This window comes from Apostichopus japonicus, chromosome 14, assembly GCF_037975245.1.
Source record: "Apostichopus japonicus isolate 1M-3 chromosome 14, ASM3797524v1, whole genome shotgun sequence".
NCBI classification, from domain to species: domain Eukaryota; kingdom Metazoa; phylum Echinodermata; class Holothuroidea; order Aspidochirotida; family Stichopodidae; genus Apostichopus; species Apostichopus japonicus.
In genome coordinates, this window is record NC_092574.1 from 15,507,314 (window position 1) to 15,532,151 (window position 24,838).

Sequence of the window (24,838 nt, forward strand, 5' to 3'; positions counted from 1 at the left end):
AATTCTGCACAAATAATGGGCTTAAAACCTTCAAAAGTGGACTGTCGGGTATTGTGGGCCGCGACGTAGAATCACCTACAAAAGCAATGATCCACAGGACATGCGATGAGGTCAAACATGATGTGTGACTGGTGACAATTTTCAAGCCTGCAAAGTGCCATTTCCGGTGATCTGGGGGGGGGGTATCAAAACCAGAAATTTTCTTGTACGCTGCGCGCCAACCGATGGTGGCGCTCCGCTAAGATAGTAATTCGCGCCCCCCAGGTTAGAAAATCCTGGATACACCCCTGGGTACTACAATATAATATGCAAGTTTCATTTCACATAGCAACGAAAATGACCGCAAATTTTTAGATGTCAGATGTGCTTAAATAGCAAATGATTACATGAAAGCAGAGTGTGCGCAGTAAACATTTGGCAAGCCTTAGGAAAGACGTGGGGCTGTGTTCATATTAGAATGGAACAACATACTAAATAAAACAGTTACCTTTAAAATTAGGAGGTAATATAAAAATATATCATCATAAATATATATGTGAGTAAGGGGGTAAGTCGGTGAGCAATTCATAATAAATATAAAAATCTATAAAAATGGAAACATGTGTATTGCACAGGGGATAAAAGCATTTCGGTGCCCATGTTGGTTTTGAGACACGGGAGTCTCAGCCTGCCAATTCCTCTATTTATTTGCCATATTATGAAGTAGATCACGAAAAGGATGGCTGAGTAGAATCATCACATATGGAGTGTAACTTGGATTGTACGAGGCACTGGTAAATCGAGTCGTCTAAAGGCTGAGAAAACCCAAACCACTATTTCCGCTTTCTTTACAATACCATCAACTCGATTCTTTACAGTTATATTGACGTTGCCATGCCAACAGATCAAGCAGTAACGCAAAACCATTTGGTAAGTGTACAGTACCATTATGGAAAATACCTAAAATTTCAGGATGAACATTAAAACTGACATTTACGGAGACAGTATAATCTAGGATTTAACTTTTTAACCAAAACATCAACATTTACCCCCCCCCCCTTCATGTCAATTTGTCGTTCAATACTACCCCAAGATGTTTATATGAATGAACACGATCGACTGCAGCCCCATTGATAGTGACAAGTGGTGGACTGAGAAATGGTTTTATGATGGAAGTCAACTAGCATTTCTTTAGTCTTAGAAACAGTCAGTTGTAGAAAATTTAAATCACATTAATTTACAAAAGATTGTAGCTGGCTAAGATATGCAAATTCATCATTTCCATTAATCAAACCAATCATGGCGGTGCTATTCAGCAACTTTGATGACTGAGCACCTTTCATATGAAGATATAGCATCATACGTATATAAATTATATACATATGATGCTATATCTTCATATGAAAGGTGCTCAGTCATCAAAGTTGATTATATAATATAATGTCAAAAGAAACGGGGCTATAGAACCGCACGTCGCCTGAGGGGCTCCCCCCGTATTTGAACAAATTTTATCAGAAAGTCAAGTTGCACTACATTTTACAAATTGAGATCTGTTTTGTAAGGTAGTTTGTGATCCAATGAATTAAACTAGTACGTTGAAAACCTTCATATTGACAAGATTGTCGACCAAAATATGAGGTTGTATGGTATTGAAAGCAGATGAAAAAACAAGAAAAAAACATGAACATATAATTTCCTCCGCAAGAAAGTTCTAAATGAGACTATACCCTTTCCAAGCTGATTATACGGCTAGATTAGGGATAGTTCGAGTTACATTAATTTACAAAAGATTGTAGCTGGCTAAGATATGCATATTCATCATTTCCATTAATCAAACCAGTCACGGCGGTGCTATTCAGCAACTTTGATGACTGAGCACCTTGTCAAAAGAAACAGCGCTATAGAGCTGCGCGTCGCCTGAGGGGCTACCCCCGTATTTGAACAAATTTTATCAGAAAGTCAAGTTCTGTTTTGTTAGGTAGTTTGTGATCCAATGAATTAGACTAGTACGTTGAAAACCTTCATATTGACAAGATTGTCGACCAAAATATGAGGTTGTATGGTATTGAAAGCAGATGAAAAATCGAGAAAAAAAAACATGAACAAACAATTTCCTCCGCAAGAAAGTTCTAAATGAGACTATACCCTTTCCAAGCTGATTATACGGCTAGATTTGGGATAGTTAGAGTTGTAATAGAATTATTGAAAATCAGCGTTAAAATATTTGCTAACTGAATTGCAAATTGCTTTTAAAAAAAACGTGGTTAAAGCTTATCTAGTCCAGCAGCCTTTGATGAGTGAAGCCTAGAGTAAATGGCAACGAACCTCTCTTTTCAGTAATCGTGACGTCACAATCACACTTTGAAAACAGCTGTTGTAAGTTGTTGCCGTATAGTTTGGACATATATTTGTGTAATTGGCAAGATTTAGATGTATTACTGCATTCACTCATCAAACGCAGGACTTCCCAAACCCGTTTCGTAGTATTTCCATTAAAATATCCATTAACTTTATTCCTGTATATGATGATGCTTCCTCCACTCGTATGACTCTATTGAATTCAGACTGTATTTTGAATCCCTCTCGACCCCACACCACCCCCCTCCCCCACCTCCATTGCCAAAACGCCCTTTCATCTTGTTGATGACGTCGACTTTCACCCGAGCGTTTCGTAAACCAAGGAATATTGTTGGGAAATATTATTGATCTGCTTGGTTTGGATTGTAAGGTCAATGCATAAATTAATATATTCGCTTGCTGCTTCGGTCAGTTCATCCAGGTTTCCAGCAGCGTGAAATAAAAAAAACACTTTTCCATCGCTAGCGTCAAATCCATCTCTTATTTAAAGTTCCATTTCTTGACAGTGGATTTTCTATATTTTGTCACTTTTCTGCCCCCGCCCCCCCCCCAAAGAAAATAGAGCACAAACTGGGTAAAATTTACAATACCATGTACAGTACAATGTCGTTATATCCAACTATCTATATCCCTTTTAGTATTCATTATCAAATTGATTGGAAGAGATTTACGGGATGATGAGAGAATTGTTTTCGCCCGTCGTTTCCCATCTCCAGGAAAATTACGAGATTTTTTCAATTGTTACATAAATTTGAATCTGGCGCTCCCATGAGAAATTACCGACTGGGATATTAAGTAACAAACAAGGCAAACCAAGTGCGGATGGATTTGCTTTCAATTTAAAAGATTACGGCACCGTAAAAGGGTCAGTTTATTGTGAAATAGGTTTATTTGTTTATGTCATCTTTGACATATTCCTTCGGTTTCTAATACCGAATGACTAGTTTTTGGTTTCGATGAAATCGTAACCTATGCATTCATGCAGGCGGAGAGGGTGTGTGTGTATGTGACGCTCAATTGCTTGTAAACACGGTATCTCAAGAAGTTAAAGTTGGATGAACTTCAAACTTGGAATGTGGGTAGACCTTAGTAAGTAGATGATCCCGATTGTTTTTCATGGAGTTCAAATGTCATTTGAGGTCAAAGTCTGAAAACCTTGTAAGCACAATATCTCAAGGAGTAAAAGTTTTTGGAATTTCAAACTTAGTATATGGGTAGCCCTTAGTGAGTAGATGCTCTTTATTTTTTTCATGGAGGTTAAAGGTCATTTGGGAGGTCACCAGAGGTCATAGGTGGAAAAAATTGTAAACACGGTATCTCAAGAAGTAAGATGCTCTAACTTGAAAATTAGAATGTGGATTGACCTAGGATAACAGATGATCCCAACTCTTTTTCATGGAGGTCAAAGGTCATTTAGGGTCACCAGAGGTCAAAAGTTAAAAAAATTGTAAACACGATATCTCAAGAAGTAAAAGATGCTTGAACTCTAAACTTAGTGTGTTGATAGCCCTTGGTGAGCAGGTGATACCTATGGTTTTTCATGGGAGCCAAAGGTCATTTGAGGTCACCACAGGTCAAAAGCTGAAAACCATGTAAACACGATATCTCAAATAGTAAAGCTGACTTGAGCTTTAAACATTGTATGTTGGTAACTCTTAGTGATTAGATGATCCCTGTCATTTTTCATGGAGGTCAAAGGTCATTTGGGGTCACCAGAGGTCAAAGGCTGAAAACAATAACTCCCATTGACAGGGTCCAACATGTTTTTTTTTTTTAATAAATATGCTCATTTTAGGAGATACAAGGCAAAGAAAAAATGTTTTTTGTCAATATTTTAATATATGATAGAGCTCTGTGTTCCTACGTTGCTGAACATATTTACCCTGGGAATATGAAATGGAGATATGTTACCACATGGTATAAGACAAGAGTGTAAAATTATTAAAATCTGTAAAATAAAATAAAATGCATTTTATGCCACCAGTTCTGCCATAGACTTGTGAACATCTTGTAATAAACACTCGCCAAGTCGCCATACACAATAATTTGACCACGTGTTTCATGTCTGTGTAGTTGGCTTCCTGCTTTCATTGTTTCCAAACCATGTACTAATATCCACACTTTATAAGTCATCAATATATGAGGTTGTATAGTCCGCATTCATAGGCTATCGATAAAACCTCATAATTATGAGCATCAGAAAATTGTCTCTTGATCTGCAACATGCCGACCTGTGTTTTAGCCTAATTCTGACGGAATCAGTTTGCAAATAAGTAAGTGTTAATTGAATGCACGGCCTGGCGGTGTTATCATGTTTAAACTAATGAGAGTTTGATATTAACCTATCCAATTTAATATGCAATGACAGAATTTGAAGAAAAAGCAAAAAGCAGAATAAAGAGGAATAATATGGGCAATTCAAATTCACCATTAAAGAGCCTGACAAGTTCCTCGTTGAAATCGCCTCTCCTCCATGGCTTTGGCCTCAAACTTCTTCTCCAAAAAGCTGAGTGCATCTTTCGTCCTGACATCTCTGTTCAGGCAGAGGGCACGGTTGTAGTCCTGATAAAGTACAAATTAGTCATGTGATTTCTACAAGGATGATATCATTCTTACTGTTACAAATAATTACTCAACAATCTCACATTTAATAAGCAATTTTAGCTTTAAATTAAATTAACGTTATGTGTTTAATTGCCCAACATTCTCACCTTTAATGACCAATTTTTGCTTTATATTTAATTTATGGTATGTGTTTGCAGTGTCTGTCAGTTTTGTCTTTTATTTGTCACTCAATCTTTTGTTGCTAAAACCAAAAATGCAAATTTAACTCGACATGCATGCACATACAGTACATATTAATGCTGTTACATACATGTATGACATATAGCTTTAGGAAAAATAAAACATCCTTGACCATCCCCATGGTCACCCCCCCTGCCCCCTTAAACAGATATGTCTTTTCAGTCACTGAGAATACTAACTGGAATAAGGTTTGCGCTAAAATGAGCCAAACCCTGGCCAGCCCCTTCTGGAAAATAAATTGTGTAGGAGTGGGTGAGTGTATTTCCTTCATGTTAGTAGGTATATATAACACTGACATTAGCTCACATTCAACACAAAAACCCCAAAGTTGCTTCACACAGAGTTCACTGTTGTGATCATATTCCCCATGCAATGTTAAAATGTGAAAATAACGTTCATATCCACTTAACATTTATGCAAGTAATTGCTACCTATCCCAGATGGTTATGTTGATTAAAAATAATGTGGATGTGCCTATTTGAAACATATTTTGGGTAAAAAGTGTCAATTATGCTTGCTTACATATATTCAACACATTATATTCAACACATTACCCCAGACCCCCTAGAGCGCCTTCGATGCATGCATGCCCTCCCAGTATCATCATGTTATAATCCATCAACCACATATCAGAGCCTAGCTTTTTTAACATCCGGCCAGCCAACAAGCTGGCATTGGGCCCTAAGTCCCCTTCACAGCCCACCCATTCAGTTCATTGGGTGCCCCCACTAGGTCCCTTTTTGGCATGTAAATTTACAATTAATAATAATAACACAAACCTAGCAATTCATATTTATTCCTACCTTTCCCATAGGATTTCCCTCAATATATAGGCTACGGCTACCATCAGAACATCCTAGCGTGCTTTTATGTCTGGTTATTGAGGTAGCAATTACTATATATCTACAAGTACACCTGCTAGTTGTATTTAACACAAATTTGCCAAGCCACACCCCAACCGATGGTGGCGCTCCGCTTTAATCGATAGTAATAGGGTCAAGTCCGTTCCCTCAGAGCAACTTCGGTCTCCCTATCTTGAAAATCGACCATGCAACATGACCTTATAAGTTACAACCATTCAGCTTCTTATCAAATGTGCATGTGAGGCTGCTTTGATTACTGTCAGTATATGACTACCTTCCACTGCCAAGGCAATATATTATTAATTCTGAGCTCCTGTTGTCAAGACAACTGACGAATGTACCGCAAGTACTACCATAGGCGTACGAGGCGGGGGGGGGGCAGACTGCCCCCCCAAATTTTCAGAGGACAAGAAATTCAGGCAAAAGTCCTGAAAAATTTGGGCAACCTAAGAGGGAAAAAATATTTATATATATATAAATATGCAGTAGTTTGCCCGAATATTTTTCAACTTTTTGCAACTTGCAAGGCCTCAGAAGTGCCATTTCCGGCAATCTGAGAGGCATTTTTTGCCAAAATTTTTGGGGTTCGCTACGATAGTGTCACGGGAACTTTCGGGCACAAAAGTTTCTGCCCCCCAAAACTGAAATGGTACCGTACGCCTATGAGTACTACAGGTATGAACTATAAAAGAAATCTTTCATGCATGTTGCACCTGATAGATCGAGTGTCTATCTTTGACCTTAAAATACACATAAATTGATTGCTAAATCTACACTTACCAACAAACAGTCCAGACAATTGCGAACAGTTTGTTGCACCTCGGCACCCAGCAAGACCCTTACGCATTCTTTCTGGAATGTGATGACCCAGTTTTCATAGATCTGGGAGTCCCTTGCACCTGTGCAAACAAGTGGAACTTCACCGACAAAAATCCCGTTTCTGGAATTCAACTAGAATGTGAAGAAATCAAACCAGAAAATACAGAGAAAATAACAAATGTGTTTCATCGAGATACAAACCGTTTTCAAAATTCATTAGACGAATGTTCCTCACTCCTCCCATCTGGCCAAATATTTGAGACACAGCGATTCATTGGATTCATTGGTCTCCTTCTATCATGCAAGGGTGTCTAAATCATGTTAAAAAATAATGTTTAAAAGACAACAAAAAAATCAAAGTTTCCAAATGTACTTTCCAAGGATTATAGTACCCTTCAAAAGCTGAAATAGTTTTCCTACCCCATTTGAAATTAGACAAGTTAGATATTTCTTAGTGAAAAATTTATATTACTCTAAGGTTTACATTAAGATATGCTTTAATACTTGAGGTGTAACATGATTGAACATGATTGGAATTTTTGAAGCAAATTTGGGATAAATACTGAGGAATTTTTTTGGTTAAACCTTAAACCTGATACCAACCTAATTTTCCCCTTAAAGAGTGTTCCAACTTGTTCATTAGAGCCTCCAAGACATCTCTAAATGGATCAATGTCTCGATCTGGAACAATATGTGGATCATCTGGTGAAGAGAAATATTGAACACATTTTTAACAGGTTTTAAAGGTTCAAATTAAGGTAAATATCTATTTGATAACAGAGAGCTTAAGTTTGAAAAGCATGCACACACATACCCCTCATGGTTTTCTTTCATTTTTACAACTATCTTTGGAAATTAATAATGTCACTTAATAATTAAATTAATCCAAAATACATTAAGAGCTTCCAACACTTCAAATTCTAACAAATCTGAAGTTATTTGTGTAAAGTGAGTTGGCCTGACGTTTTCGATCCGAGCAGGATCTTCTTCAGAGGCTAAATGACAAGTAAACAGTTACAGAAGGGACAAAAACTGAGGTTATTCAGGACAAAAACATTACTGTTTCTGGTAAAACATCAAATGTTCAAGATACAATTTGAATGCAACAAGTAACTGATAAAATTGATGTGAGATATGTATAATCGAAACATAATATAATTTATTATTACATGATGAAAAACTTAATCAGGGCCAAAGTAGGAAATCTGAGAAGAATTGTTTATAGACAATTGCCTGGGCTCGTCTGGCCAAGGGTGACTGACAACTGGCATATTTGTGGCAGTTTCACCACAAGTATGGATTTTCACACAAAAATCTATTCCATTTTTGGGGATATAGTTTTTGGTTTCCACACACAGACTTGATATAAGTGACACACTGGCTTTTGTAAACATTGAATCCTAGATGTTAATGAAGTATTGGACATTGTAGTTACATAGTGCAAAAAAAAAAAAAAAAAAAAAAAACTCTTTTCTTATGTCTTAACAATCTGCTGACTTACATTCTTGTGGTATGCTAAGATATTGCTCCAAATTCTCAGTATTTTCCACTTTTTGTAGCTTGTCTGCATCAAGGTTGGCAAGAATCTCAAAAACATGGTCCCTGGCTTTTTCTGAGGATTTAGCTTTTCCTGTTCCGATTGAGGCTGTCATACCAACGATCTGAAAGGTCAAAACATATTAATGGCATAAAAAAGGACAAGTTTACTCATACATTGGAGATAAAGACCACCATTAAAGGATCTTGCAACTTGGTGTAGTAAATTTAAAGGTTTCCTTTATTTATATTCTGAAAATATTTTACATTAAAAGGATCTTTCAAAGGATAAAAGACTCTTTCAACTCATTGTAGTAAATTTACAGGTTGCCTTTAATTATATTCTGAAAATATTCAACATTTTAAGGATCTTTCAACCTGGTGTAATAAATGTAAAGGTTGCCTTTAATCATATGCCAAAAGTATTCGACATGTCCGTAAGATATGTGTTGCGGATAACGGGATGAAACACCAGCGATAGGCTTGAGCATATCCTATCCAACGGATACAACATATAGGTCGGCCAACATGACAGGTACATAATTAACACCAATGTGAGCTAGCTTTAGTTGCTTCAAACGCCTCTATTAAACATGAACTCTAATTTGAAGTTCATGCATGCATGCGCCAATATATCCATGTTTAATTTAATTTGTGATGTAGTATAGTTATTTTACAGCTGTCAGGAGCTACTGTATGGACTTCTACTCACAGCTTTTAATATATACTAGGTATGGATGATAAGCTTCAAGTTTTGTGCACATTCCAGTGAAGAACATAAATCACCATATGGTAATTTGTGAGACCAGCTTGCCATCACTACATATAGCTTGAGATGGGTACATTTGCCATACCCGTGAGCCTCACACTACTGGTTAGGGTTCTCAAGAGGTGACCCACAGGGAAAATCCGACCCTATAAGAAGATTTCATTGTGGCCCTTGAAAATATGTTCGTCCCACAATCTTGGGCTAATGAATTATGCAGGTCTTAAAGTGTTAGGCTTGAAGCCCTATCAGTTTACAACCTGTACATTGATCAGGTGAGGTTCTGATTCTCTCTGGCTTGTTGATCTAACCAATGTCTCTCTACGTTTCTCCTCATAGCATCCCTGAGATCCCCTGCAATATGACATATGCAGGTACAACATATTACAGTAGCTTACAGAGAATATGTAACTAGTTGATGTAGCTCTAAGTACCATATGTTACATTTGGTACAGAAAAAGAAGACGTAAGCATTACATAAAACATTATGTGTCGTGTGTGTTTTTTTGCTACTCTTGCCAGGTGCGTATCCAGGATTTTCAAACCCGGGGGGCGCGAATTACTATCTAAGCGGAGCGCCACCATTGGTTGGCGCGCAGCGTGCAAGAAAATTTCTTGTTTTGAAACCCCCACAGATCACCGGAAACGGCACTTCTCGGGCTTGAAATGACCAACCAGATGTACACTTTTTGCCTGAGAACCAGGTATTTCCTAATAGTTTTTTTTTCCATCCATAACCTTTTTGAAGTTTGTCAACCCGGCACACATCATGTTCGACCTGATGGCATCTCCTGTGGGTCTTTGCTTTTGTAGGTGATTCTACGTCGCGGCCCACAATACCCGTCAGCCCCACTTTTCAAGGTTTTAAGCCCCATATTTGTTCAGAATTTGAAAATTCACATTTCTCGTGAATAAACTCACTTGAAAACATACCCATAATGTTGTACAAAATTTCATCTATGGACAACCAATATAGAAAAACTTCCTTCAACCCCTAACAGACCGGTCAAAATTGCACGAGTAGAGGGAAGTGTGATGCAGAATGTTGGTCAGAAATTTTCGAAAATTCAGACACAGTTAATTTATTGGTGTACAAACATTAAAACCTCTTATAACGGCTATTATAAAACTTGGTTGAAGGAAATGAAAAAATAGCAGATATTTCCGAAACCGAACACTACACACATAGGCGTAGGAGGCGCGGCGGCGGAGCTAGGGGTATTGGTCAGGAGTGGCGAGAATGGTCTGTAGGAGCGCTTTCGACACTATCTAAGCGGAGCGCCACCACTGGTTGGCGCGTAGCGTACAGAAAATTTTTGAATAAAGATACTCCCTAGATCGCCGGAAATGACCCTTTCCGGGCCTGGCTAATTTGCAGATAAACGAAGAATAAGGTGTGATCGCCAAATTACACCAACAAAATGTGACAAATGTCAATAAGTAGATGAGAGTGCAATAAAAAAGTCAATAATCTAGAATAAGTAAAAAGTGGTAAAGAGCTGAAAAAGGCGCCAGCAGTCCATTTGAGTCCGTCGGGGGGGGGCATCCACCCCCCCGACCGTATGGACGCTCCGCCACTGCGCGGCGGGGGTGCAGCCCCTAATTCGCCATTACTAATGTAAAAGAGAGTTTTGACATAATTGGACCTCCATGCTTTTTATACATCTACATGAGACATGTCGTTGTTTACATTAGCATCCCGCGAAATACTGCGCAATTTTAACGGACCGTACGGTACATGATGGCATGCGATGTAATAACCGATGCTTGCTTATATGATATTGACATGAACACGTTGAACGCGCGCGAAGCGTGCGAAAATTTTTGGTTATTTTTTCAGGCAAGTCGGACAGTTTTGAGGCTTTTCATCCTGGAACGCCATTTTCATGCTCGCTGATATGATGTGATATCTGCTGTTTGCGTTACAAATTCGAACAGGCGCGTAGCGAGGAATTTGCCAAGGGAGGGGCGAAGCCTGCAGGCAAATTATCTAAGCGTAGCGCCACCATAGGTTGGCGCGAAGCGTACAAGAAAATTTTGGCCGAAAATGCCTCCCAGATCGCTGGAAATGGCACTACCCAGGACCATTTGTTAGCGCGAAGCGTACAAGCAAATTTTGGCCGAAAATGTCTCCCAGATCACTGGAAATGACACTTCCCAGGCCTTGTAAGTTGCCTCTAAGCACTTTCTATTTTGAAATTACTTAGCGATATCATTTAAAAAAATGCTGAATGGGGGGGGGGCGGGCGGTCGCCCCCATCGCAAAATGCGTCATGTTCCCCGACGACACGGTCGAGTTCGAGACCAGCCACAGTTGGTTTCATAGCACAATTCTACACACGCGTTATGATAGACCATATATAGTACATATATAGATCATTAGTGAGAGAGGAAAATGGAAACGTCAAAAAATGGAGTTGTCGGTGTAAGGGGTAGGGTGAGTCACACTTTTACGAAATCATTGATCCGTCACTGGCTACCCTTCAGCGCTGTAATGATGTCACTGTTCCTCTTTCTCTCCCCGGTGTCTTCGCGTTTTTCTTTTACTCCCTCCTTTTCTCCTTTTTCTCTCTTTCTTCTTTTTCTTTTCCCTTCCTTCCTCCTTTTTTTTTCCCCCTCTTTTTTTCCTTTTTTCTTCTCTTTTTTTTCTCTCCTATTTTTCTTACCCGGGGGGTGCGCGCCCCCAATGCCCCCCCCTGGATACGTGCCTGCTTGCTGTTACTCATTCTCAATATCCTCGTTCAAGGTGTAAGATAATTAAAGTACGATTCAGTGTAGGACTTTCACGGTCGTCCGTGACGACTAGAAATTACGTCGGACTACCAAATCTTTCAAAATGTTGTGTGCTTGGTAGTCCTTCGGACGACCAAAAAAAATGAAGGCTTTGAAGAATTATTGAGCCTAATTATATTTCATTAAAAACGAAAGTCAATTTAATTAAATAGTTTCTGAATAACACCCAAACCAAACATGAATTAGTTAAAATCATGCGCGAAATATTAACTTTACAACATCGTTAGAAAAAATCTGTTCACTAATAAAGTCGCCTAACGTTAGTCTCTAATGATGTACCCAGAAAACAAATGATACTTGTGGCTAAATGTCAGTGCAATGCATTTTGTACGGTGTTGTAACAACAGTCGATCAGACACTGACAGTCTATAGGCCGAGTGAAAATGCATTGCTGGACAATGGGGGAAATCTAGCCTATACTGCTGAATTTGTGACGCAGTTATAAGATATCCATGGAATACTTTCAGTATTGCTGTTATCTTTGACCACATGGTTGCCTAACAGCACACTAAGTCAATTGGGGAAATCTAGCCTATACCGCTGAATTTGTGACGCAGTTATAAGGTATCCATGGAATACAGTAATGTTATTAGCGAAAAAAATACTGACAACTTTTTTAATTTAAATTGTCACGAAACGGCCACTGATGAAAATTTTAAAATGACAAGTTAGAGTAGCTATATTACGTGATAAAATAAAAAGAGATTAAATCTGTTTTACAATCTTTAAAAAGTTACAACAAAACTGTCGATATTATGAAACAAACTATTTTCGGCAAAGCCCCGTTTCTAGACTGCCTTACAATGAACAGCGTGCACTATACGTACATCAGTTTACAACTGCAGTGTTTACCCCTAACATTTTTGGCACGTTTCCAAAAAACTTTTCATGTAGTAAACTATTTTGGCTCCACTCTAGAATTAATAAGGTCAGTCAGTAAAGGATCGGTAAAGTTATGCGAAATATTATCTTAGACGTTCAAGAAAAGTAGGTAAATATCCCCGTAACATTAAGGTAGGTAAAACACACCTCAAGCCAACCGACTCCTCCGCATGAACAAAACAATCTATTCCCCATGATACACGAGGCACAGTCTATAACATACAGACATAGCACGATATCAAGGCCCAATGGCTAAAGTATGGCCATCTTTTTGAAAGTAAACCTTTTAATCCCATGTTTTAGGCCACTTGGCACGATTAACTAAATGCTAAATACTGTTCCCATGTCCTTGTGGAAAACGTCAACTTCGCAAAATACAATTAGTTGTGTTTTTGTTGTTACGTGAGATCCGTAACCGACGAAGTGGTTAGGCTATATACTATACACTTAACTATGGTAGGATATTAATTTTTCCTTTTTTTGTGTGGAAATTCTAGAAAATCCTTTCTTTTCCCCGCGCTTAACACCAGATGTGGTCTGATGGTTTGTTCATAAATGGGTGAACTAGAGCCTTGTTTACATGACATTAGTTGCATTTAGCACGATATGCCAGTTTCGCATGAATTTTTCGAAAGTATTTTGCTCGATCTTTCGTAAAGTTTGAAAGGTGTACCAACTTACTGTTCGTACACAATTGGTAATTTCTCTACTGATTTTCAGAGTTTTTTCTCTATACAGTCAATGTTGTAAAGGACGGGTTTTTCGAAGTTCAAAAATCAGTAAATGAAGTTGAAATTATCGTCATTTGTTCAATCCTAAAAAAATATCGTGTTGAAAATAAAAAATCATCGCGATAATAATAATTTTCGATATATCGCCCAACCCTACGTGATAGTCTCAGATACAATTCAAATGCATCTTCGTACCACCAGTGATTGTTGTCAAAATGTACGTAACGAATATGAGACAAGGCCTAACGGTATGATATTTGAGTGCAGACATATGATAGTCTTTACCACAAGCTTCGATATCTCTACACAGGGAAAAGTATACGTTGCAAGTAATTGTTGTTAAACAAGTTACTTCGTGTTCATTGAGCACTAAAAATGCAAGAATGTTTGCAGACAATCGGTAGGGACTATTAGCCAATCAAATCACGGGAATCTGGTAAAGCGTCATTGTCTATTTTTAGCATGAAAATCTCTGTAAAGAAGTTTTGGTAGCCCTGTACCTTGCGGTTGATTGTTATGATATTTTTATTTTCAAACAAATTCAATGATCTGTAGGAGTAGGAGAACTTTTGATTCTTGTCAGAAGAAGAAATAATGAAAGATGTTCATTCAAAAATATGTTTTGTTATGTTTTCCGTTGACCTAGTTGTGAGTGTGTACTTGGGGATTGCAAGCAATTTGAAGATTTTGCGTCCCTGGCCAAAACATTGCGTCCCGTACCCAGAATCCTATGTTCGTAACAATGCTGGAATACTTTCGTTATTGCTGTTACATTAGACCACATGGTAGCATAACTCAATGGGAATATCTTGCCTAACCATAGGTTTGCCACAAACAAACAAAATCACACTGCGTAGTATTTGGGTAATAAATAAGGAACCGGGTAGAAGCGCGTCGGGCGGGTATCCGGATACCCTGTGCAAACACTTTTTGAAAACAGTACACAATAACATGGTTATATGCTTAACTAATAAAGCTTTGGTTGACACAATCAGATTGAGCACCAAAATGTTTTGTTTTGTATTATTTGTGTTCATTTTCAATTTTGGTGGAAAATTTGGAAGGACTACCAAGTTTTTTGCAGGACTACCAAACATTTGAAAATCCTTGAAACTGGTAGTCCTTCGGACAACCTTCTCAAATTCCTGGAAATCCAACACTGCGATTACTACACCATATGGTCTTTTGTTAAGGTTTGGTATAATGTGTAGACACAAAATTGATTCATTTAACAGTCTATGAAAGAGTTGAATCTATTTAAATATTAACTGTGATGTCACATAAAGTACATACAGACATTCTCGTATATATACATACACTCTTGGGACAAAAGCTCCGTTTTCATAATTATTTTACTCCAGCCGTCATCAACCAGGCAATGCCGGTATGTGGTTGGCCGAATTGATATACTAACCTGGGGGACGTTGGTATTGCTGGCTCCCAGTTTTTCTTTTTCGATATGATAAAGGTCCATGATCCTTTTAAATGGATGCCCTTTCTGTATGCAGGTAAAAAAAAAAGAGGATGAAATGCATTTGCCATGAAGCTTAATTAGATTGTATATATTGTATATATGAGATTGTATATATTCAGCATGTTATCAACTAAATGTAGAAATGACTATAGATTTACACATGTATGCAAAATGAGTAGAATTGGTCAAACAAAACACCAAATTCTGCACATGATTACTATGTACATGGAGAGAGGGTAAGATGGGACAAGTCAATCTTGATTTGATCATTGTTATAAATACAAAAGATGATAATTAAATCAATATGAACATGACACAAACTTCCAACCCCAGACGACATTAGTGAGAAATATCAATGGATTAAAAGCTGGTTGCATGAGACAATCTCATATTAATGTAAGAAAAGAAAGATGCACATGAGATATTTTACCATTGTGTTAGGACCACATACTCTACATACATTAGTCTGAGGCCATTTTACCATTGTTTGAGGTCCAAATGCCGTACATAGGCTGAAGTAATTTGACATAGTCTGAGTCTGGGTGAAGTTATTCTATATAATTAGCTCAAATCATTGGCAATGTGAGGTCTTTTTCCATAGTCTGAAAGACAGCACTTACTTGATGTCCATCACGTCATTTCCTTCCACCAGTCCATTCAGAAGGACTTGAGCAGTCAACACCAGAACGTCCGATACATTTGCAATCTCCGGCAAATGCAAGCTGAGGCTTTCCCCTGTCACAGATATGATCTCTAATTCTGGTCTATGATCGAGAAGTTCTGTCAGTATTGCTACTTGCTGGTCTGCTAGAATTTTCTAAAAAAAAATAAAAGTGATTCCTTGATAAGTGATAAAAGTTTGAGTCACTCCAAGATTAATGTATGTCGTCCATTTACAGAGTTGTTAACAATTGACAATTCATAATCATGGATGTTAAATATGAATGTAAGAGACTGACTTCGGTCAGCTTGCAGCTTTGAAAAGCCAATAAGGCTTAAGTCTTCGCGAGTTCCTGCTTGCAGGAGGATCTAAAATACATACATACATCCATTCCAGAACATCTGGATTAACCATTTCATTTTTGATTCATTAAAACATGTTTGTTCTCATTTGTAAGTATCTTAAGGCATCTGTTCACCTTGAAAGAAATACCTACTACAGTTTACATTAGATGATTTACTTTTCAGTAAAGAAATCTCCAACCCTGCAGATAAAATTATTCGATATAATTTTTTTTTTACAACTAACTTCATGAGTTATTATGATTTGTAAACTCAACAAGATCACTGCATACAGGTACAACTTAAATTTTTCTTGGTAAAATTCAAAATTTGATTTTGACAATATCACCTTCCAACGATTCTACTGGAGAGTAATTTGCAGTGCTTTAATTTACTTCACATGGAAAAAACAAGAAGATTAAAACTATCAGAAGTTAGAAAAAGTGATAGAAGTATTTAACAGTACCGTATGAACCACAAAAACTACTTTGGCATTTCCTAGTCTTTCAAAGTGTCTGTCAATGATGTAACCAGCCACATGAGTTTTTCCAGTCCCAGTCGGAGCGACCAGTACAGTGTTGAGGCCTCTTATTGCTGGCTGAGCTCATTCTCTCTGATAACTGCAGAGGGCTCCATACAGGGGCGAATCACTATCACCATTGTCATATACAGATCTATGAAAGAGGCGAAAATATCCATCAGTTTTATATTTCCAGTATGATGTCAATTCTTTTAATTTTTCATCAGCAAAACAAAGATATTATTGAATTGGATTTTAAATAATTAATATATATTACAAATACCACACAACCAACATGTGCATGTTTACATAACACTTCAGATTCAAAAATTACCATGACAACAGACATATTGTATGAATATTTCTTTAGTAAATATGTGTCATCCTGCTTGTTTTCTGAAAATTATGGAAGTATTAGATGGAATATGACTAATTTTACAAGATTATGTCATATGAATGTGGATTTGAGATTTGTCACATAAAATGAGTTTTACTTTCACAGTTTCAATCACATGCAGTTATCTGGAAAATCAATCAAAACATGTAGTAACTCAAATCTGACCTAGAATTTGACAATTTTAGCTATACTTGCTAAAAAATGCCGGTTCTTAAGAAATCTACTGGCTAAAATCAAATGCTCACTGGTATATATCCTGAATTACAACACATTACAGTTATTTTCCAGGCTTTTAAGAGCAGCACAATTAAATTTGCTGATAATAAGCAGTAATATACTGGGCAGTATATTAGGTAAAGAAGTCATCATTCCAATTCTTTGACTGACGAAGGTTAACCCACTTTACCATGTCTTTAAAATAATACTGTCTACTGGCAGGTAATTGCTGGTGCCTTTTTTTATCTACTTGCAAACAGCGAGATCCAAAGGAATTTAACCATTATATAGCTGAATTTCTAGGTTTGTCAATGCAATGGATGCCAGTGATTTAGGGTTTTATTATCTAAAATTAACCCAGTCACATACATGAGTTTGAATAGTGCTCAATGAACCTCAACATAATTGTATTGTATTGTAATTGAATCTTATTTGTCCGAGTGTTAAATTGAAGTATATTTACAAGCAGGAAATAAAGGGTACAGGAAATTCACTTTCATGTAAGTCCACCATCGGTTTAGCAGGCCTGTTCAAGGAGGAGTGTAAACTTGCTTCTTCGTCTGTCTGGGAATGTTTGGCAAAGTTCCAGTTTGGACTATGACTATCTGCAATAAAATATGAATGTATTCAAACTAAACCAAAAATCAAAATGTAATGCACAAGTAAATATAGCCAGCTACTGGACAATATTGGCATTGATAATTATAAACAAAGAGGATTGGGTGTTACAGCAAGTTGCTGTAGGGCATCTTGGTGTCACCCCCAGAAAAAAGTAAACTTTTAGACATTAAACAGTTTTTCTGAGGCATATTCTGAGGTATATTTAAGCAGTTAATTAAAGCAAGGAATGGTGGACCTCCAAACCCCTCCCCTGAATTTCCCCTTCCTTCTCATTTACATATTTCATAAACAATTATTTGCTATCATTGGTCAACAAGACCAAAAATCCAGTTGTAAAAATGTATGCTGAATGAAATTACTATCATGTTCTGGTTGTTTCTGATATGCGGTCTAATGAGATAAGCTCAGGAGAGTTTCCACATTCTTCGAACTCTTCAACGCTATAAGACTTGAACTGCTCTTCAAATGAGTTTAGTCCCTGATCAGATGCCTCTTCTGCTTGTGTCTTGCGCTTAGTTGATGTCTCCTCTTCTGGAATTTGCTGGTATTTCATAGCTAAAATAGAAATAGAGTAAATTCCAAACTAGGAAAAATGAAGAATTGTAATTGTGAGCCAAGCAAACTACATTCATTGTGACCATGCACCACTGGTTGTTAAGCAAGGCTTGCCCCTCTACGTAACTATAGGTGTGTGTGCTGGATTCTCGGCAGCCAGCCTGATGACCAGGGATTCAAAGCGCTTTGAGATGGCAAAATCAAAACAAATCATCAAGTAAAATTACTCACAAGAAAACTTGAAAATGGTAAGTCGCAATAAGCTTGAATTGTTCAGAGATTAATAATACAGAATAGTGTCAGTATAACAAATAGGGGCCTCGGTCCATTGTCAAACCCTATCCAGGAGTTTTGGGGACTTATATATGAAAAGCTTGAATCTTTTTAAAAGTCAGGAGGTTAAAACAACCCTAGTGGTGCCAGTTTAACCGGCACCCTGACCCAATGGTAAATATGCTCTCGGAGTTGCCCAAAGGACCAGGGTATATGTTGAGGAGGTTAAAAGGTCCAGGGCACACAACAACCCTAGTGGTGCCAGTTTAACCGGCACCCTGACCCAATTGTAAATTATGCTCTCCGAGTTGCCCAAGGGACCAGGGTATATGTTGAGGAGGTTAAAAGGGCCAGGGCACACAACAACCCTAGTGGTGCCAATTTAACCAGCACCCTGACCCAATTGTAAATATGCTCTCGGAGTTGCCTGAGGGACCAGGGTATATGTTGAGGCCCCGGGAAACTAATCTCCAAAAAAGTTGGGCGTATCCGTCGCTGCATCAGTCCCTAATAGTTAACGGCATATGTCCAGGGGTATATTCGTCCAGGTGGGTAGTTGTCTGGGGATTTTTGTCCTTGGGGGTATCTGTCAGGGTGGTAGTTGTCCTGGTGGGTAGTTGTCCAGGATGGTATTCGCCCGGGGGGTATCTGTCCTAATGGTAATCGTCCGGGGGGAATTGTCTGGAGGGAAATCGTCTGGGGGTATTTGTGTGACCGCGGTCACGACTTTATTGTGGTACACCTATACCAAACATAAGATCTCTTCAAGTTATCCTTCTTTAGATATCATGTTTACAAGGTAGGCGTCATATTCACACACATGCCCACTCAATGCACATACACACAGCAGCATGAATGCATTGGTTACGATTACCGTCAAAACCATAAACCTGTCCAATTGTTCTGTACAAAGCTGGAACCAAATCTTTCACAAATTTTCTTAACTTTCTGAAATTTACATTCATTAGTCATTAGGGTGGTTATTTTATTCCACATACTAGCAGATTACATCCATTACTCTTCTCTAAGATAGTAGGCTATATTCATTTGTAGTGTATGTACTGGATTACAGCTAATTATGTTGCTCTGAAAACAGTCAGCAAAACAAAACCCAGCCTCTGGGGCCTAGCACGGTTGCAGAGGGCCCTTGGCTTCTATGAACCCTGTATTGCTTCTTTCATCGAAACGAATCCTCCTCCTGAAATAATTACTAAAATATATCTATTAATAATAATCCACTTTAAATACTAGGATCCTGTTTTAGATTTCATCTGAGATATATGTCACTGGAGTTCAGTCTGAAAAGTTGAATGTATGTCATGTGTGTTATTTTACATAATTAAAGGTCACTGGTATTGACCCCAACTTACACGCAATACAGGAGACCTTAAAGTGCAACATACTTTTTTTCCTGTGAAGGTCAAAGGTCATCTGAGGTCAAAAGAATTTAAAGTTTGTAAACAGGTCCGTAGGAGTGCAAGAACTTTGCTAATCACATAAATTCAGCCCTGTCAAACATTCAAATATACTGCCTGCAGTGGTATATTAAACATATGACTTGTGGCAAGGATCTACTAAATAAGTTTGTCTGCCATAAAATGTCGACCAGTGTATTGTAAAGAAGCTTTATTACTTACATGACCAGTTGGTGTGTGTGGGTCTGCAAGGATTTCAAACACGTTGACATTAATACCAATGGCATATTTTCTTTTAGTGATCTGTAGGTGGAGTCCCACTGAATGATAAAGGAGATTAGGATAAGAAATATATATCAAGTGTATTCATAGTTTATTTTAATTAATGTGAGATTATTTAAAGTTGCACAGCTACTTTAAGTGGGATTAACATCGCTTTTTGATTCCTTGCCTGAAGGTAAAATCTATGTGATGGTGATTGCGTGTGTGTGCGTGTGTGTGTATGTATGTGGCGCCCTTGGCTCGTAAACATGATAACTGAAGAATGGCAAGTTGGATTGAAGTCATACTGAGTACATAGATGCGCCATACTAAGTAAAAGAACCCTATTGATTTTGGTACTCATCTAACGAATAACAATGAGGTCAGGGGGTCAAACATAAAAATCTTCAAATGCTAATAACTCCGCAACCAAAAGTCAGAATTTATTTATACTTGGTATTAATATGTTGGTAGATAGCAGGTACATTTTGATATATGTTCAAGTTGATATCATGCATATTTAATAGGGAGCGGGCTTAAAGTTGATTTACACTAAAATAGCTTGTCAACACAGTAACTGGACAATGAGAAGTTAATTGGATTGAAGTCATACTTGAAACATTTATGCGCCATAGTAAGTAGAAGAACCCTATTGATTTTGGTACTCATCTAACGAATAACAATGAGGTCACTGAGTCAAACGTAAAAATCTTCAAATGCTAATAACTCCGCAACCAAAAGTCAGAATTTATCTAGATACTTTATATTAATATGTTGGTAGATAGCAGGTACATTGTGATGTATGTTCAAGTTGATATAAATGCATATTTATTAGGTGGTGGGGCTTAAGTTGATTTTCACTAAACTGATAGCTTGTTAACACGGTAACAGAACCACGACAAGTTGGATTGAAGTCATACTTGGTACATATATGCGCCATTGTGAGTAGAAGAGCCCCATTGATTTTGGTGCACATATCAAGAATATTAATGAGGTCACAGGGTCAAATGTAAACATTTTCAGAATTGAATCAAACTTTGTGTGAAGTTGTCAATAGATAGCGGGTACATGATAATGAATGTTTGATGTGATATTATGAACATTGATTAGTGGGCAGGGCTTGAGTTGATTTTTGCTAAAAATAGCTTAAAAACATGTTAAGTTAACATAGTTAGTAGATATAGGTCCACAGTCAGTGAAAGAACCTTGCTGATCAATTTATTCAATAATGACGAAAGCTTGGGATTAAAATCTAAATTGGCAAAATCACAATATGCCCATTGGCTTTCTGGTTATATGATCACACACTAACCGATATCAACCTTGGTGATCTTAATCTTTTTCAGTAGTGATACACCACATTCACCAGTAGAGCCCTTAATTGGTCCCCCTTGAACACACAGATAGACCTCTTAGTCAGATTACTCTTGCAGCAAGGTCAACAGCTCAACTTTTACCTTAATGAAAGTACTTTTCACCACCAAACATGCATTTTACATGTTAATTCGGCAGCTGCTAAATACAATTTGACATCATACATCTCAATAAAGAAGCTGCATACATACCTTTGGTAGGGAATATCTCAAACTTCTGTATGTGTACATTGAAATGCTTTCAAGTCCATTACAATATGCAATCATGCCTTTAAGCAGGAAAATTGGAACATGTTGCGGATACTCGACCTGAGCAGAATATCTTTAACATGGGTTGACCATGTAAATTTTATATCAATTGGGCATATATATATATATACTGGTTACAAGTCTCAATAAATCCATGTTTTTAAACATGTTATTGTATACATCAAATTCATATGAAATCATGACGTGATAAAAAAAATACTTACCCATGTACATACCATCATGATAGCAACCGCTATGTTGACCAACGATCTCCTGCATCCTGCATTCAGATATGTTGACACTGCATTTGACTAAAACAGCTATACCACCTGCACTTTTCTGAAGAACTGCCAAGATGACTGAGCTTTAAATTTAGGTGTGGAAAATACAAGTTTTCTTGAAAATTGAAATGAATATAACAGGTTCATTATCAGAGCTTACATAACATAAATTATAGGCCTACAGTACTTTCATTATTCTTTTTTTCGTAATATGAGTATTGTACTTCCAAGTCCTGGTGTGTTTGAAATTCTCGCCAGGGATACTCAAGAGGTGATTCCCTTCAACCCATAATTGTTCAGGCCACCTGTTTGATAGTTAAAGATAGTTTAAGAATCATCCAAGTTAACAGCAAAGTTGAAACGTCTTTCAAAAGTAAAATTACTCTCCTGTCAACCGAGGGGGAATCTGCGATTTGGAATTGGAAACTCAGGGAATAAAGGTAGGCTTAGTGTGTTTGAGGAAAACTCGTCAAAAAGATCCCATAAACACATATCGAAACACTGCTGATTATTCATGTCAACAGAATATTTTGGATAGGCTGGAGCTAAATTGTCACTTACCCCACATGATCCCATCTCTCTCTTTAACACGTGCTATGATGGCTGTGTTTGGCTCCATTTCAATGAGATTGAAAGTACATACAACAGCATCTTTGTTGATCTCTGCTTCATCCTTGTTATCCACAAGTACCAAATCTTTGGTGATAACAAAATAAAAGAAAATATTGATATCAGCCTAGTATTTGTAACAAACTTGTTTATGCCATTTTTAGGTTTGAGCCATGCATATTAAGTAAATATTTATAGGTAGGCCTAGGGTGAATAACATTCATGTTGCCTGTGGAATTGTATGCCTGAACATGCACCCCTACCCTAAGTACGTATACTAGCTACTACTTTTGCTAGTTCACTAGTTTTGTAGGCAAACATCCCTACCGCAAGTATGTACTACTTGTTCAAAAGTTTGCAAGAAGTATATAGGCCTAACGTTGGGCATATTCCTACCTTCCTCAATATGTATTGTTACTTATATTAAACTATGGCCAAGCCTATAGTATAGAAAATAACTAGGCGTAGTACTACGGGCCTAGTCCTATATAGCAAGGTGTAGTATGTTGATAGTAATACAATTATTATATGTAGGCTGACCGAAGTCGCGTACGTACAACCGCCTCTCGGTATGATATCTTTTTTATGAGAAGTGATAAACATACTCAATATCAACTCCAAAATAAATGACTACCGGTTTCAACTAAATCTCTGAATTCCCTGAACACCACAACTTTCCTTGTTTCATTTGGAACGAATAATCGGCATTTAGCAACCTTATTTCCCGTCTCGTCTCATCGCGGCAATGTATCATACTGTCCTATAATAATTACCGGTACTACTTTGGACCAATTAGGAGTGCCGGTTTCAATGACGTTTTCTATTTGGACGGTTAGAAGATAAATATGGAAGGAGATTGGGCGACACAGTTACTTCAAATTCAGCTGACATTTTGTTTCTGAAATTTCGGCTTCCTCGAAATTTGGAGACTTTTTATCTCGAAACGTCGACTGTTCATCTTGAAATATTCAAGTAAATTTCATTTCAGCTATTTGTTGATATTTTACATTTTTGGCCAAGTTTTCTAATAAAGTATTGAACTTTAGGCTTTTTGAATTGTATGTCAAATTTCGGTTTTTATCAGTAAATATAGCTTTTTCATTCGGCCTTTATTGATATTGTGACGGGACAAAATTCCACCTAAAACCATAGGCGTACGAGGCGGGGGGGGGGGCAGGGGGGCAGACTGCCCCCAAATTTCGAGAGGACAAGAAATTCGGGCAAAAGTCCTGAAAAATTCGGGCAGCCTAATAGGAGAAACATATATATATATATATATATATAAATATGTAGTAGCTTGCCCGAATCTTTTTCATATTTTTGCCCGGAATTTCCGTGGAGAGCGCTCTGTGTTATTTGTTTTGTGACATTAATATTAATAGAGGCCTAATGATTTTCTTTATTTAGCATCATGATGCCCGAATATTTCCGTGTAACACCACCGTAAGCGCAGCTCATCTGGGCTACCACGCTTTTTGTACTATCGCCCAAATGTATTAACAGGGAACGCCGCTCACAATCGTGGTGACAAGAATGCATGGAGATTAGCAGTCTCTGAAGTGAAAAAAAACCCGCAGAAAACATTTTTTCTAACTAGTGAACTGTATACCTGGACATCCCAGACATGAGTGTATATAAGAAACATTTTCTATTTCATGGATGGTGGGGGGGGGGGGGGGATGCATACAAGCCTAAAAGTACAGGTTTATCATATTCTTTGATATTTTTTTATACTTTTTTTGTGAGACAAATTGCAGTCTCACCCGACACAGCGACATTTTCCAGCCTACCTGTCGTTGAACAATGTATGTTTTTCTGGAGGTAGCTGAGAACTGTGTTAAAATAATACTGTAACTAAAGTGGAGTTGAAAAATATACTGTCCTAGTTTTACTCGTCAAAGTGATGTTACCATTTTTTTTTTTTTTTGGGTAAGTGTAAATTTCTAAACGTGAGATTATAAAATAAAAAATGTTTAGATGCAACTTGCTAGGCCTCAGAATTGCCATTTCCGGCAATCTGAAAGACATATTTTGCCAAAAAATTCTTGTACGCTACGCGC

The 24,838-nt window shown here is 37.6% G+C and overlaps 1 protein-coding gene and 1 long non-coding RNA gene across 4 annotated transcripts; both read right to left on the reverse strand.

Annotated features, from left to right (window-relative positions):
- Positions 1-2,644: 2,644 nt before the first annotated feature.
- LOC139980196 (antiviral innate immune response receptor RIG-I-like) lies at positions 2,645-15,027 on the reverse strand. Of its 2 annotated transcripts, XM_071991665.1 has the most exons (5): positions 14,947-15,027; positions 8,326-8,485; positions 7,428-7,526; positions 6,786-6,956; positions 2,645-4,899 (listed from the first exon to the last, which is right to left on the reverse strand). In XM_071991665.1, exons 1-4 carry the CDS (start codon positions 15,004-15,006, stop codon positions 6,925-6,927), a joined length of 351 nt encoding a protein of 116 aa, XP_071847766.1. In that variant the 5' UTR covers positions 15,007-15,027; the 3' UTR covers positions 2,645-4,899; positions 6,786-6,924. The 2 variants fall into 2 exon arrangements, with proteins under 2 accessions (XP_071847766.1, XP_071847765.1); XM_071991664.1 differs by lacking the exon at positions 6,786-6,956.
- Positions 15,028-17,673: 2,646 nt separating this feature from the next.
- On the reverse strand, positions 17,674-23,703 carry LOC139980312 (uncharacterized). Of its 2 annotated transcripts, XR_011797522.1 has the most exons (6): positions 23,384-23,703; positions 22,731-22,865; positions 22,113-22,252; positions 20,228-20,325; positions 18,122-18,317; positions 17,674-17,746 (listed from the first exon to the last, which is right to left on the reverse strand). It is a non-coding gene; the product is annotated as an uncharacterized lncRNA (long non-coding RNA). The 2 variants fall into 2 exon arrangements; XR_011797523.1 differs by lacking the exon at positions 22,731-22,865.
- Positions 23,704-24,838: the final 1,135 nt, after the last annotated feature.